Genomic DNA, 15,812 nt, shown 5'->3' with positions numbered 1-15,812 from the left:
ATTAATCTAAGTGATCGATCTTTTCTACAACATGTAATTTTTTTTTTTTTTTTTTTTTTTTTGCTGAATTTCTAAGAATTCTAAATTTTCCATTGTAAAAAAAGAAATTATCATTATAGAACTTTTAAAATTACTTGAATAAATTCATTCTAAATTTACTACACTATTAGTCATTTGTAGGAATATAATCAATTTGCTCTTTATCTTTTATATATTCCATATGGACGTTTTACTTTGAAAAACTTCAATATTATTTAAGTAAAATAATAAAAACACATTTTCTACTTATTTGACCATGTATATATTGTCATTTTTACTAAACTTTTATTTAACTTGTTTCATACTTGTAAAGATCTAAAATTTTGCAATCGATTTTCTTTCTTACAATGCTTTAGAATATCGAAATTCTTGTTCATTTGTATTCTCGATAATATACTATTTTAATACTGATAAATTATTAGTTAATAATAAATTTTATTCTGCATCAATGTTGCCACTTTGTATTTAATTTTTTTTTGTAAATAATTATTCAAAGATTACGCATTTATTAGAATAAATCGCAAATTAAGAAGTTTTAAGAAACTGAATGATTACACACATCTTCATAATACATTAATAAATTTTTAAAACTATTTTATTAAATTAACTTTATTTCATGTTTGCAAAGATGAATTCTGTAATTTATTTTCACTTTTTAAATACTGCATATTTGTGTAGTAGTGCTGGCAATGCACTACTTTAATATTACCTTAATGAATCATAATTAAAATGTTAACTTACATTTTTATTGTATACTAGTGGCACTACTATAGATTATATTTGGATGATTTCAAAACTCTGTAATATTTTAATGCATTTATCAGATTATAAATGTACCATTTTTTAAACTTTACAAGAGTTTCTAAATTATTTTCATGAAATCTTATTCTAATAGAATTGTAGCGAAAGTTTGTATAATTTTGTAATTTGGCAAACATTGTATTGTTATCTCATATTGCAAATAAATTCTAATCTCGAGCCATCTGTTTTTAATTTTTACGAAATAATAAACTTCATAATTTATACAAACATCTGCTATTCAGTTGACACAGTTTGCTAGAATTTTAAAATGTTTGTTTTATAACGCGAAACTAATTATTTATATGACGAGGCTTTTTAAACGGCAATAAAGTAATACTGAGAAGTCCGAAAATTTTCACATCGAATTCCTGTCGGTTTCAAAATTTGTTTTTTAACTACATTAATTTGCTACCGATTCAATATATCAAATTAGATTCAATCCAAATGGATATATCAGAGATCAATTTAATATTTTTTCGTATACGAAATATATAAAGTATTATAATTGTCAAAAAGAAATTAAATCGATCGAGCTCTTGACGAATCTCCGAATTTCAGATCTCTCGGGGATCGAAAAATGCATTCTTGGAATTTATCACTAAAAAAAGTATAACATTTAAATTTGATTTCTTGAAAAGTAATTTTAACTAGCTGACTTTAAAGGTTCTGTGTTTGCCCACCATAACAATATCAATTTAGACATGTCAGGCAACTTTGATGTACATTTTATCGCAGTCAAAGAAAGTACTTAGTTCTTATGCTTAAACAATAAATATGAAGCAAGTAATTAATCTTAAAGTGTGCAATTAATCTTTAAATTTTTTTCTGATATGTTAATTTTGAAATTTTGTGCAATTGTCTCTTTGTGGTGACAAGGCATTAATATTTTCAGGAATAATCAGCTAATAGAACAATTTAATTAAACTTTAATTCTTTGTTTGTGGTATCACTTCCTGCTGAATTTATAAAAAACACTATTTCAAATTTTCATAATATTTATAATAATAAATCTATACTACTATTATAAATGTGAAAGTTTGAATGAATGGATGGATGTTTGTTAGTCAATCACGCCAGAACGGCTGAACAGAATTGGATGAAATTTAGCTGAGAGATTATAGTCTGGAATAGGACATAGGCTTCTATTTATTCCGTTTGAGTGGTTAATTGTTTATTAATTAAAAACTAACTTTCCCGCCAAAAATCGCCAAATGAGTAAAGCTTCAGAGTTTTTTTTTTTTTTTTTTTTTTTCCCACTCCATTGAGATTAAGCTTAACATGATTTTGACTATTCTTTCAAACGATTCTGTTTATTTTCTTAGTGTTCGATACATTTAAAATTAAACATTGTTAATTAATCGATCTTTCGGATTCCTTCTGAAGTATTTTTGAATTTAAATAAAACAGGAAAAAAAGGAAATTAAAAATTTATAATCTATATTGCGTTGCTCCAACTGGCGTAGAAACTTCATGCATTTGTGTTGCCCCAATTGGCGTTGAAAATTCACGCATGCGCAAGAGTAACAAAAGATAAAGCCATTGATGCTATAAATTCCAATCTATTTCTACGGGCACAAAGTCGCGGGTAAAAGCTAGTAAAAAATAAAAATTTATTTTTAGCTCGCTAATAAATGTAGGTTTAAAAACGTTGCAAGTTCATAAATGGAAACAAAAATTCTGATGCGATTATCTGTTTCATTAGCTTATAAATATTGCAATCTATTAAGTACGTTCATTTAATTATATAGTTATTTATGAAGAAAATAAAATCAACAATTTTAATACATTTTTTTTTTTGTCTGAGAGAAAATATGTACCTTTTTATTATTATAACAATATATATATTCTTATTAAAATTCTTAAGTGCTAACATTACAAGATCAAAGACAAATATAAAATGCTCATCGGCATCAAGAAAAGCAAAATATTGTTAATATAACAGTATTTTGTAATTTTAATTGATAATTTTACGAAATTTACCTTTCTTAATTTCAGTTCAAAATCTAATATTTATATTTTACAAAAAAGAATCAAATTTGAAGTGGTAAAGCTATTTGAACACTGAAAAAAATCAAAACCTTACAGAATCAAATATTGATATATTGTGAAAAGCCTATATTGCTTTATTATAGCTAAAAGCACATATTCCATAAACTCTTTTTTTGGATGAAGTTATGTTTTGTAGTTTATTTCAAGGATATTTATTTAAATTAATTTTTGACAATACATCTCTATTTTAACTTCAAGTTTGTGATTACCTTCGGATTTCGGAATTGTCAACTGGGGAAGTATTTCTAATCGGCGCATAGTTCATATCGATATCTATACAATTCAATTTTTATAATTCTCAAGGTATTTGGATAATTGTTTTATTGCAATTTTCTAACCTGTAAATCATTTTCGATTTTATTTTGTGATTGAAAATCAATTTGCATATCAAATTTTAGTTCAGGAACAAATAAATTGTTCCGCTATTTATTAACATATAATATGAAATTTAAAATTCTATCGATAAAAAGGCTATAAGTATCTAAAAATAATACCTCATTTCTTATATTCAACAGCTACTATTATAATTTTGAGAACATAAAGCTGGTACTTTTTCAGAATCTAAATTTTCTTGCAAATTCCAAATTTCATTTTTAATACTGAGTTTCTTTCCAATTTCTACATGTTTTGTTTTTAGAATTTATATAATTTTGTTTTCTATTCATTCCCCAAAAGCTACATTTCCTTTTATATTTCTACTCCTATAATTAATTTTACATGAATTTTTCACACTGTTGATTTACATACGATAAAAAGTAATAGTTTAATACTTTATAGACAAAAATTATTCAGCATTATTCTGAATTAGTCAATTTGCTTATTGTAATTAAATCTTTAAATTAATACTTTTTTAAAAATAAATGTAAATAATATTGATACTAATTTTTTAAAGCAAAATTTTAGAGTAATAATTTCATATGTTTATTTTTTAGTAAAAATACATATTATAAATAATCAAATTTCTATTAATATCTTAAATTAATAATTCATTTTAAATTTAAATTTTTAAACTTAAGTTATTAAATTTATTATTAAAAATAGTAATTAAAAATTCATTTTTTAATTATTTCAAATTACTGATTTACTTGAACTTGCTAATCAATGGAAGAGGTTTTCTTTTTCATTTATAACCATGATAACAAAAATATTTAATTTTAAACGAAATAGCAAAAATGTATCAAAACTTTTTAATGCATTCTAATTTTTTTTTATAATTAGAGAAAAGTACTTTTAAATGAAATTCCCATTTTACCTTTAAATTTGCATTTTATCAAGTGCAAAGCCATATTGTAACTTTATTCAAGTTTCTTTAACACATATTCTATTAAAATATTTTGCAGATCCATTTTTTTTAATACATCATGTTTTTTGGTCATAATAACCAGAGAGTTGAGTCTTCTTGTTTTGCTGGAGACCTATAACAGATTTACAATAACATCAGTTTCGAAAAACTTCACTCTCTACCTGCATTTGTGTCCATAAGGCATCTATAAATGTGCGGCGTTGCCGTTGCTCTCTGAAAAGTTCATAGTACCTTATTATCATCCATTAGCTTATAAGAATCCATTGTTGGCACTATTGTTCCTTTATTATTATTTTTTTTTGATAATTTGAAATAAGAAATATTTAAATATACCCTTTTCTCAATATCCTCGGATTACTATTCTCTTACTTATAAGCAGCTTTTTTAGTTTCAACATTGATTTTTTTTTAAAGAAAAATTTCCTAGATATCTATCATATTAATTTTACTTCAAGTTTCTAAATGCCATGAAATTTCTGAGCATAACAAATCCAATACAGACATACACATTTCATTTCTCAGCTTATCTTTCCTTCATAAATAAAATGTCTTCTGTGCTATTGTCATCGATTTTTTTTTTTTTTCGTTATCCCCCGTGGTTTTTGTATTGGGCAAAAATTATTTCATCCATTTTCATCTCGTAATTGTCAAATATTCTTCGAGGAGAGCGCACATTTTATTTAGTAAGAGGAACATTTAGAAAAATTAGAATTATATGTACTATTCTAGCGTCAATAGAAATTTAAAATGTTGCAACAGAAAGATGTAAAAATATACATAGTGCTTACAAAATGTTTGAAACTTCTTTTTTTTTTTTTGTATTTGTAGTATACACAGGGAAAGTATTGGAGTTATGAAAAAAAAAAAAAAAAGTGTTGAGAAAAATAAATAAAATCAAAAGAAATAAATAACGTTGAACTCCAAATTTTGATGAATCATCATGTTTCAGATATTCCCGATAGTCCGAAAAGCTCCTTTTCGGAATTATGTCTGTCTCTGAACACAACTCAAAACGCTTTGAACTTGGTGGATGAAATTTGGTATATGTATTTTACATCAAATCTGTGGGCTTCTATCAAATTTTGAATGAAATCTGTTAATAAAAAGTCAATACCTGGCTGTCTAAATGTATGTGAATACAATAACTTCCAAAGATTAAAAGCTAGATAAATATTTGATACACAAATGTAATAGGCTCCATAATGTAGTTCCGTAACACATTTGAAACAAAATCTACCAGGGAGTTGTCCGTCTGTTTGCCAGTATTTTTGTATGTAAACGCGATAATTAAAAAATTAAAAACTTAACTGAATTTTTTTTTATAGTTTTATCACCTGAAATGTATATTCTTATGAAATTTTAAACCAAATCTGTTAAAAAGAGTCAAATCTGTCAGAGTTTTCAGATGCATGCAAACCTAATAACTCAAAAACGCAGACACAAATAAATGAATTTGGGTATGTGATCTTCCGACTACAATTGTAGTTATGTGTTAAATTTTGGATTTAATTAGTAGGAGTAGTTTAGTTATATTAGCGTCCCTTTTTAAAGCCATTGTAGAACGGACGGAAGCCATTGTAGATCTATTGTAGAACGGACGGAAGCCATTGTAGATCTATTGTAGAACGGACGGAAGCCATTGTAGATCTATTGTAGAACGGACTTCGTAATTTTGAAACACAGTCAGATGATGAAGACGACGTCTGAGCTGAGCCTCTGATTTTTATGAACTATTCGATGCGTTTTCAAAATAGCTATTGCCGAAACTAATAAAAAAATATTTACAACAAAGAAAAAAGTTTTCATGAATAGTTCGTGTTATTATCATAAGATTTCAACGGTTCTAAAATTTCCAGAAACCATAAATGACATTATGAAATTATTTTAATATTACTTAAATGGCTCCCACTTTAAATTATATTTTGAACTCAAAAATGTAAGTAAAAGAGTCATTTTATTAAAAGGACAATCCGAAATTAGATTAAATGAGTGATACTTACTATTGAGTACATACTATTAAGAAAATCTACAGGAACAATACTTGATCTCGCTGATTTATATGCTTTCTGTTAGACCAAAGAACTGAAAAGACCAATAATTGACCCAACTACTTCGACTTTCAATTCGATTTCAGTTTTTGTTTTGTAATAAATACATCTCCATGGTTAAGTAGCAAATGAGTGTTACTGTTGCGATTTCTTAAAGGGAGGCTTTCCTATCGTTGATTGGCTATTATTATTTCGATATTACCAATCTATAATCCAAGAAATGGATGAAAATTTGAATTCTATTGTATCTGAAGAGGTAAATTGGTATTAATTTCTTGGTTTCATTTCGTTACTTTGACAGGTGGTAGAAATCTGCTAATGTGATCGATTGTTTTTGACAGCTATATTAAGCTTTTTAAACGAATGCTCATGATTTTTATCTGCTAAGTATTTTTATTTGTTGAAAGTTTGCATTTTTTGAAACGTTGATGAATAATTAATTTGCCACGCCTATAATCACGACATGTTTAGGTTTAAAAAAAAAAAGAAGAAATAGCTATTGATTTCTATGATGAAAATCCTTGATCAATGTGTATATAGCTTTATCGATTTTATGTATTACTACCTATACATGCATCGAATAATTTGCAGAGCATTTTTGAAACTGAAATTATTATGTTCGAAGACATTTAATTCCTGAGGAACAATACTTAGATTCAAATCCTCTTTATCCACTATTCGTATTTTATTCATCACAGAAGATTTCTTTGTTATTTGTGAATTAAGAAAGGTGAAAAAAGTGTGACATTCGAAGCAGAAACATTTTCATATCTTATTTCTATATAAAGTTGTTATTCATTTGTTTTGTAAATCCTGGAGAATGTTTTTCCAAGGTTGTTTAATGTATAAAAAGGTTTTAATATTTCATCTTATGTATAATTAACTTACAACGGATAGTTTCAAATTAAAAGAATATAAACAATTCTTATATAAACATTTAAAAAAAGTTAAGTTGGGAAAATCAGATACCAGATTCTCATCAAGTGCATAATATTTAAGTTGTACTAAAGATGAAATAAGTTTTTTTTCTTCTAAAATTTCCACAAGTTGGTATTTTAAATATTAAAATATCAAACTTTATCATGCTCAATAATATGATTATAATTAAAATGAAATATTATTGCAATTTGTATTTATTCTAAAAAATTAATTTTCTAAATCGAGGTTAGTTAAAAAGAAAATTGGTTTCCTAATTTAAACACTTGTCAGTTCCATTTTCAGCTTGTTTTATTTGTAAACTAGTCAGTTTTACATAAAACTTAAAGAAGATTTGCTCTTCTAAGTGGACAGTTATCCTTTTAGCAATATCACAAATTTAATTGCTATAATTTAACTAGCAAAAGTTGTAGAAAATCTCATATGCATTAATAGAAGGGTTAAGAAATTGATAAAAAGTTATATTTTATAGCATGCAGCATATGTAAATATAAATATATAGTAACATTAAAAGTAAACAATAAAGGTGTGGAATTATATGAACTAAAAAGTTCTAGAATGCTAAAGTCAGAATTAATCACTAAAAATGTATTGAGACAAATAGTGACACATTAACAGTAAAAAAATCAAATGCCAAATTAAAAAAAAATGTGAAAGGAAATATTAACGACTCATCCATCAGGGAACAATATAATAATCGGAATAAATTTAAAATAAAAATTGTGGGCTTCAGATCATTAACATTTGTTATAAACCAGCATAAAATAATGTAATTAAAATGTGAACTTCATGGTCCTATAACTAATTTTTCTTCATGTTTATCTTTATTTACATATTATAATAATAAATTATAACTAATCAGAAAAGAACCTCTCTTGAGTTGTCTCACGTCACAGCAGAATTTAAGGTATATGTATCTATGTAACATTTGTTGAAAATAAAAGGGAAGATGATATTTTTAAGTGTTACAGATGGCAGTGGATGTTTATTTATACTGATGGTCCAATAAATATTTTATCAATTTCAAATTTTAAAATACCAATTTGAAATAGTTACTAGTATCAATAGTGTTGCGAATATGTGTAAAAATAAATTGCATTGAATCACTGTTTTCTAATTTATATTCATATTTATATGTACATATACATGTGTATGTGTAAAACATAATTAGAAAAAACAAATTTTGAAAATTTTCTTGTTGTAATTCATAATATATAACTTTTATCTTGCCCATGTGAGTTATTCTGTGTACAACATTTTTTTTTAAAAAAAATTAATCATTTTTAATGCATTAATCACAGTTCTTGGGTCTTTTTTCCCCCCCTCAATTGTATATATATCTATAGTTTCAAATTCCTCTTGTTCATTCATAAATTATATTTGATTTTTCATCTCTTCAAAATTACCTCAGCAGTTATTGCTTCTTCAACCAGTAGTTTTTCAAAACTCATCATCATTTTAAATATCACATTGAGAGTTTTTCTCTGTGTATCTTTTACATAATTCTTAGTGCTATTCATCAGTACTTTTATCCTAAAGTTGTAATTTGTGACAAAAAAAACTTCTATGTTTCATAATTAAAGAGATAATAAAACCCATTTTTGTAAATTTTTCAAAAACATGTTTATTTCTACTTTCAAATGTTTTATCATTTATCTTCTGATAGGTGATCTTTGAATATCTTCTTATGTGTCATGAATACTAGACAGATTATAACTCAAAAATATAAGTAACTCAGTTTTACTTATACATAAACAAATGGAGCCAAACAAATATCATATAAACCATGTATTATTCTAAAACTAATGCTATCTAATCTTCTTAATTAGTGTATGTTAATTTTCTTAAAAATATGAAATATTTCAACTGCTGCATTTTCTTCAATTATACTTACACGCAAATGTGTAATATATATTTGTGTAATGCATTATATATATCCATTGTTGTAGTGTCTTTAGGATGACCTAATGATACAATTAGCTCTAAATATTTCATTGTTAAGGAATAAAAGACCAACTCAGCAATATTGATATTCAATGAATTTAAATGTTGTATTTGAGTAATAATACCATAATACTCAAATATAATATGTTTATTTGTATATGAATCTTTAATTCAAGTTGCATATATTTGATAAATTTTATAAATTACTTATGGTACAGATGTAAATTATTCTCTCAGTGGTTCAGTTAACTGATATTTGCATATTAGTTTGGTAACTTTTGGTATTTAATTACTTTTTTATAATCAAGTAAAATAAGAAATAACTGAAGAATTTTTGTCTTTTCCTCTTTCTAAAAATGTTTTATCTTTTATGTCTATTTCTGACATTAATATTTTGGATACAATACAGTATATCATAAATAAATTATAGATTTTCATCTACTTCTAGTTTCTTATATTTAAACAGTCATTTGAAATAATATTAAATATATATTGATTAATATTTATCTCTTTTCTTGCTGAAATATCAATTGATTTTTTTTTTTTTTTTTTTTTTTTTTTTTTGTTAAAGCAAAACAATAAAGTCATGGAATAAAAGTAATTGAAATACCATAAAATAAGGTTTGTCTAGTTATTTATGTTTGATACTTGATGAGATATATTTGTATCAGTCACTTTAAAATATGTTTGAAATAAATTCAGCATTACTTTAAAAAATGCAAATGTTTTTATGGTAATTTTTCTCTACTGTCACTAACTCTTTTGGGCATAGTGTATATGTTTATTAATTGATAAGCAAAATATTCTTTTATTTTACATGTTATATTATAAAATGTATATGCATATGAAAAGGAATTTGCATTTTCTAATAAGTAATAATTTATTATTATTATTATTATAGACTACTTTTCCTGTAGATGATGTTAGCAAGATTATAAAATCAGTAAGTACTTTACATGCTTTTTTGAAACATATTGATTTAATTGGTGTAAATCCTTTAAGTATATTCTGAGTTAGAAATTAATAATTTTTTTAAAATAATATATAGTCAAAAAATCATTAGTTTTATCTTCTGTAAAAGATGTTTCTTAATTATTCTTTTATTAACATTATGAATTATTTTTAATTCTAATAATTTGTAATACTGATAATTACACTTGCACATATAAACAGTAGTTTTTTTCTTTTTATAAATAAAAAAATCCTATTTTGTGATTTAACTTAGAATATTTCTTTATTTAAAAAAAAAAAATCCCCTTTCATTTTCTAGAATATGAAGTTTATAAAGTGGACATATAGTATTCATCAAAAAATTAGAAATTTAGATTTTGACACTTCTCCATAACGGATCTCTTTGAGTCCAAAAGAAACATTTTTGGTATTTATCTGTTTATGAACACAATAACCAAAAAATGTTTTGAGGTAGATAGGTGAAATTCAGTATATGGTCTTTGCACCTAATTTGTAGAATTCTATAAAATTTTGAATGAAATATATTCATAAGAAGTCTGGTTGGCTGGATATTTGAGTACATGTGAAAATAACAACTACTAACCATAAAAACGTGGACATGTAACATTTGGTGTAAATCTGTATCAAACTTTGAATTAAAACTGTCAAGGGGTTTTGACCATCTGTCAGTTTGCATTTTTGCTTATATTCAAATACAATAACTCATGTCTTACATGAATGAAATTTGGTACACAACTTTATAATCAAATGTCATATCTAAAGTATGAAATTTTGAACCAAATTCAACAAAAGATTTGGTGTCTATTAATATGTACTTGCATATATGTGAACACGATTACTTACAAATAAAACAACTTATATAAATAAAATTTTGTGTATGATTTTGTTACTTAAAATTGTAATTAACTGTCAAATTTTGTTTCTAATCAAATGAAACAAAAAAAAATATATCCAAAATGCATGCTTAATTTTCTTCACACATGCTTAATTTTCTTCACACATTTCTTTTCTAAACACAAAATTCTCATGCAGATCATATTAATATCAATCTCTCTCTCTCTCTCTCTCTCTTTTTTTTTTTTTTTTTTTTTTTTTTTGCTAAAAAGTATGTTTGTATCTCAGAAATTCATCTTCATTATTCTAGTTGCATTTAGTGATTGGCTGCTTTACTAGCGATATTGGTTATATTTTATTTCAATTAAATCTTTTAGATATAACTCCATGATTCTGCCAGATTGTCAAGCATTAATGTCATATTTTAATTATATATGTTATGTGCATGAACTTTTTTTTTATGAATAGCATTTCCATGACAATATAATTACAAAAATTTAAATATTCATTTCATTTATCTTCTAAATTTCATGGTATTGTATCTTCCCCTTTTTTTTATTTATTTTTTAATTATACAAATGTGCTTCTTCTTTAATTTTCAGCAATGAAAGAAAATAAGGCAATAAAATATTTGATGAAACAATGAAAATTGTTATAATTCCAGGGCAATAATATAATCTATTGTCGGAAATTATGAAAAACAAACAAATAAATTTTTTTTAAGAGCCAAACTTCAGGAAAAATTTGCAGAACTATTTGTAAAATTAAAAATACAATTTCTTAAATTTCAAATAGTGCTTCTTTTTTTTTGTGTGTGTGTGTGGAAATAATTGAAGAAAAAAGCCCACATTCTGCATAATTTTTTATTACTTAAAATAAAAATAATAATAATAATAATCTCACCACCTTTTAAAGAATATGCATTGTTTTATTACCTCTAAGTAAAAAAATCTGGCCTTTAGAGTGTCAGCACATACATTTTCATTTTTATTCATGAGTGAAAACATTTTTTCTTTCCTTTTTCCAATTGAACATTTTGATTGTTACTGCTCATTTTAATACATTTTATTTCTATATATAAATTATTAGTATTATAAGTATTATTTAATTACATCATTTTATTTTTTGCAGGCTGTAGAAGAAGTTATTGAAAGAAATACATATCAACATAGTAAAGTAAAACAATGGTCCGACAAGATTGTTGAACAAATTTTGAGTAATCTTAAAGAATTGAATAAACCTTTTAAATATATAGGTATGTAAATGCTTAGACATGGATTAATTCTTTTTTTTTATTCATGAATTGCATATAGAAAACTTCTACATTCTCAAATTTTTATAATTATGTGAAATAGTCTAATATTTAATGCTACCTCCCCATTGCTATACATTCTAGTTATATTTTTAATTCTTTTTATATTTAAAAATTACAGATTGAAATGAAATTGCTTTTAAATTATGAAAATCTGAGGCTGTACAAATTTCATTTTTATTATGGAATATAAAAATATAAATGCAAACAGCAGTATATTTAAAATAAAAAAATAACTAAAAAATTACTCCATAGCTTAAGGAATATTCAAGAAAAAGGAGATAAGAAAAAAGAAAATAGTTTTAATATCATGAAAGAGTTTATAAAACATTATAAATAATGCAGTTTGAAAGAAGGAAAAAAAAAAAAAATCTTATTTTTTTAACTGCATTATTTTCACTGTTATTCAGTTAGCTGCTTTTTTTATTTTGAGAATGTGGTGTTATTTTGATTCAATTAAAAAGAACTGGAACATGTGATATATTTGTATATTGCACATTCTAAATTAAAGCATCTATAGGTGACTAAATTTTAGTTTGTAAGATGAAATTTATAAGGTACTGATTATATGATGTACAGATAAATTGATTAAAATACTTATGAAATTATTAGTAGTATTCTAGGGCTTAAACTGATATTCTTTTTTTTTTAAGTGAATGATTTAACTGTAAATTGAAATATTTTTGTGTTGAATTTTAATTCTGTAAATATAAGTGTGTTTACCAAATATAAACATGAAAGCAATATAAATTATATGCAGACTAATTTTTTAAGTTTTTATCCAAATACATGACTGTTTATGAGTATTTCTAACAGTTATAAATATTTGAATTTTTAAATATATTTTTCAGCCACATGTGTAATTATGCAGAAAAATGGAGCTGGTTTTCATACAGCCAGTTCTTGTTACTGGGATAATACCACTGATGGTATGTTATTTTTATATAAATTATTTTATATTATTATAATTTAAGAAATCATTTTTAAAATTTATTAAATTCTAGTACTTCATTTCATTGTACAAATGCTTTGTCTCCTTTTTAAAAATCTGTATTATTTAATATTTTGGAAGGTATTATGAAATCATGAGAAGAAAATGGCCAAAATTAAATTGTGTATCACTTTTTTTAAGAAAATACTTAAAGCATTTTTCTTTTTTTAATTTTTTGAAACTGTACAGTTTCATTCAGAAAGTTCATGCAGAGTTCAGTATTAAGATTCATTTTGATATCCCAGTGCTTTTAACAATATTTCTGTATTTAATTGCTTAAGTGGTGAATTTGAAAAAATAAGTAGAAATATAATTATAAATAAGAAATAGAATAAGTAGAAATGAAGCAGTTCTTAAAAATTGCTTGGTTATTGACAATATATTTTTACACTTAATGGGGCTATTTTTTTTTCATGGTTTTTAATATAATGTATTTCAGTTTAATAATTTTATCTTTTATCAAACATTTATAAGATAAAGACAATTTTAATTAAATAAATATTGTAGGTTAAATCAGAAATTACTTGAAAAACAGAATTTTTTCTCCTCATTGAAATGTTATAATAATTAAATAACAAGCATTAGGTTCATTTAAATAGTAAAATCAAGATTTAATCATTATCTTTCAGCTTTAGCATGCATGTATATATATTCATAAAAAGCAAATATTTACTTGATATATTTAAAATATACTCTTAAATAATGTCAAATTTCATTACCAAAAATGAAAGTGAACATATTTTAGTATATATTAAATTGTTCATATTTGTGTAATAACTATGAATGAAGGCTTTAAATTCTAATAAAGTTATAAACTCTTAAATATTTGCATTATTTGTTACTAACAAGTTTAATTGTTCGTATTTGAGAAATTCAGTTTTTGGTAGTATTGTTTATAGCTAATAAATATGCAATTTGAATTCAATATAATAGTTTATAAAAATATTAAATTTATTACTAAAATTTAATCAATAAAATTTTTAAAACCTAAACTTATTTTTTAAAATTTATTTTTAAATTTTTACAAAAAACACACTAAAAAAATAAATAAACACACTAAAGTAATGTAAATTGAAAAGGTTAAAGAATTATTAGTGCATGCAATTTTTTAATATTTAGAGATTTAAATTAAAACATATTTAAGTTCACTTTCTCTTTTACAGGTAGCTGTACTGTCAGATGGGAAAATAAATCTATGTATTGCATTGTATCTGTATTTGGACTTGCAATATGAGGAACTATATGAAATGCTGTATATATTTTACTAATCGAAAAAAAAAATTTCTGCTACTTGAATTTGAACATTTAATAAATAGAATGAATGTTGTCCCTATATGAAATTTGGTTTTTGATCATTTTAATAATCATAGCAAATTACAGACTTAATTGAAGTCATTCATATTTTATACGAAACAATTTTTCTTAAAAATAAATTGCAGAAAAGATATCTGCATCAGTTGCAGTATTTCTTAATTTTGGTCTGCTATCAATTATTCACAGTCAAATTTTAAATTTCTTTTTAGATTTAAAGTTTATAATAAAATATTTTGTAAAAAAAATTTATTATTTGTATTGCATATTTTGAATATATATAATTGGAATGTGATTATTACTTCTATTATAATACTTAATTGCACGTTCCTTTTATTTTTTAAAAAAAGACAGACATTTTTCAAGATGTGTGGCAATTCAAATATATTTACTCTTAATGATAGTTATATTTTCTTAGCTTCACATCATAAATATAAACAAAAAAAAATTACATTTTATATAATACAGTATTTTTATTTGAGCCTATATAAATATTCTTTTTTATTCTGAATAAGTTTAAAAGCTAAGAACTCACTATAAAAATTTTCTTTAGATATCAGTAGGCTAAGATATGAACTAAAAACTGCCAAATTTTTAGCAATAAATTAGATATTTCATATGATTACACATTTAATTTATAATCATTTGTTTCAAAGAAATTCTTGAAGAGAAATAAAACAAGCCTGAATCAAACATATTACTGTAATTGTAATTATTACAGTGTCAAAGTTTCTTAGAGCATTCATTTTTAAAACAAAAGAATGAACCTGTATTGCATCCTCTATAAATAAAAAAAAAAAAACTACTTTAACAAAATTCAGAGCCAAATCAATTATGATCTGTAAGTAAAAGTAAATATTATGCAGAATGTTGAAAGGATTGTAATGTATAATGTTGAATAAAAATATATCAGTAAATTTCTTTTAAATTGGGTTTTAAAATCATGAGGTACCACAAATGTAACAGTCTCTTAATTTTGTAAAACATAAATTCATTTTTAAACTATTCTAAACATTTTATTCTGCAGCTGATCTAAACTAATTTTGATTCATACTTCCAACCATTTATTAAAAAAATGTTTAATAATATAAATCGAAATTAAGTAAGGGAATTTTTATTGCTGTAAGTTCATTTTTAGGAAATTAATAAAACACCATTTCCATAGCTTTCTGTTGAGTGGCAATTTATTTATTGTGTTAAATGTGTCTGTTCTTAAATGTTTGATGAAAAATACAACCTATTTATCTGTCCATATTGGTAAAAGAAAACAATT

General features: G+C 24.0%; 1 protein-coding gene across 1 annotated transcript; it reads left to right on the top strand.

Moving 5' to 3' along the window:
* The first annotated feature begins 6,322 nt into the window (after positions 1 to 6,322).
* LOC129961575 (dynein light chain Tctex-type 1-like) lies at positions 6,323 to 14,577 on the top strand. Its single transcript, XM_056075073.1, has 5 exons — positions 6,323 to 6,495; positions 10,021 to 10,062; positions 12,057 to 12,180; positions 13,089 to 13,166; positions 14,392 to 14,577. The coding sequence occupies exons 1-5, from the start codon at positions 6,460 to 6,462 to the stop codon at positions 14,460 to 14,462; spliced, it is 351 nt and encodes a 116-aa protein (XP_055931048.1). The 5' UTR covers positions 6,323 to 6,459; the 3' UTR covers positions 14,463 to 14,577.
* The last annotated feature ends 1,235 nt before the right edge of the window (positions 14,578 to 15,812 follow it).

The sequence above is a fragment of the Argiope bruennichi genome, chromosome 2, assembly GCF_947563725.1.
Source record: "Argiope bruennichi chromosome 2, qqArgBrue1.1, whole genome shotgun sequence".
Taxonomy (NCBI): domain Eukaryota; kingdom Metazoa; phylum Arthropoda; class Arachnida; order Araneae; family Araneidae; genus Argiope; species Argiope bruennichi.
The sequence above is the reverse complement of the archived record's forward strand: the minus strand, read 5'-3'. Positions and strand labels throughout refer to the sequence as shown.

What these genes read in the sequence shown, in the direction of transcription:
- LOC129961575 (XM_056075073.1), top strand. Translation starts at nt 6,460, where the DNA reads ATGGATGAAAATTTGAATTCTATTGTATCTGAAGAG. An exon ending in TTAGCAAGATTATAAAATCA is followed by an intron (nt 10,063 to 12,056) that starts GTAAGTACTTTA and finishes TATTTTTTGCAG; the next exon opens with GCTGTAGAAGAAGTTATTGA. An exon ending in TAAACCTTTTAAATATATAG is followed by an intron (nt 12,181 to 13,088) that starts GTATGTAAATGC and finishes TATATTTTTCAG; the next exon opens with CCACATGTGTAATTATGCAG.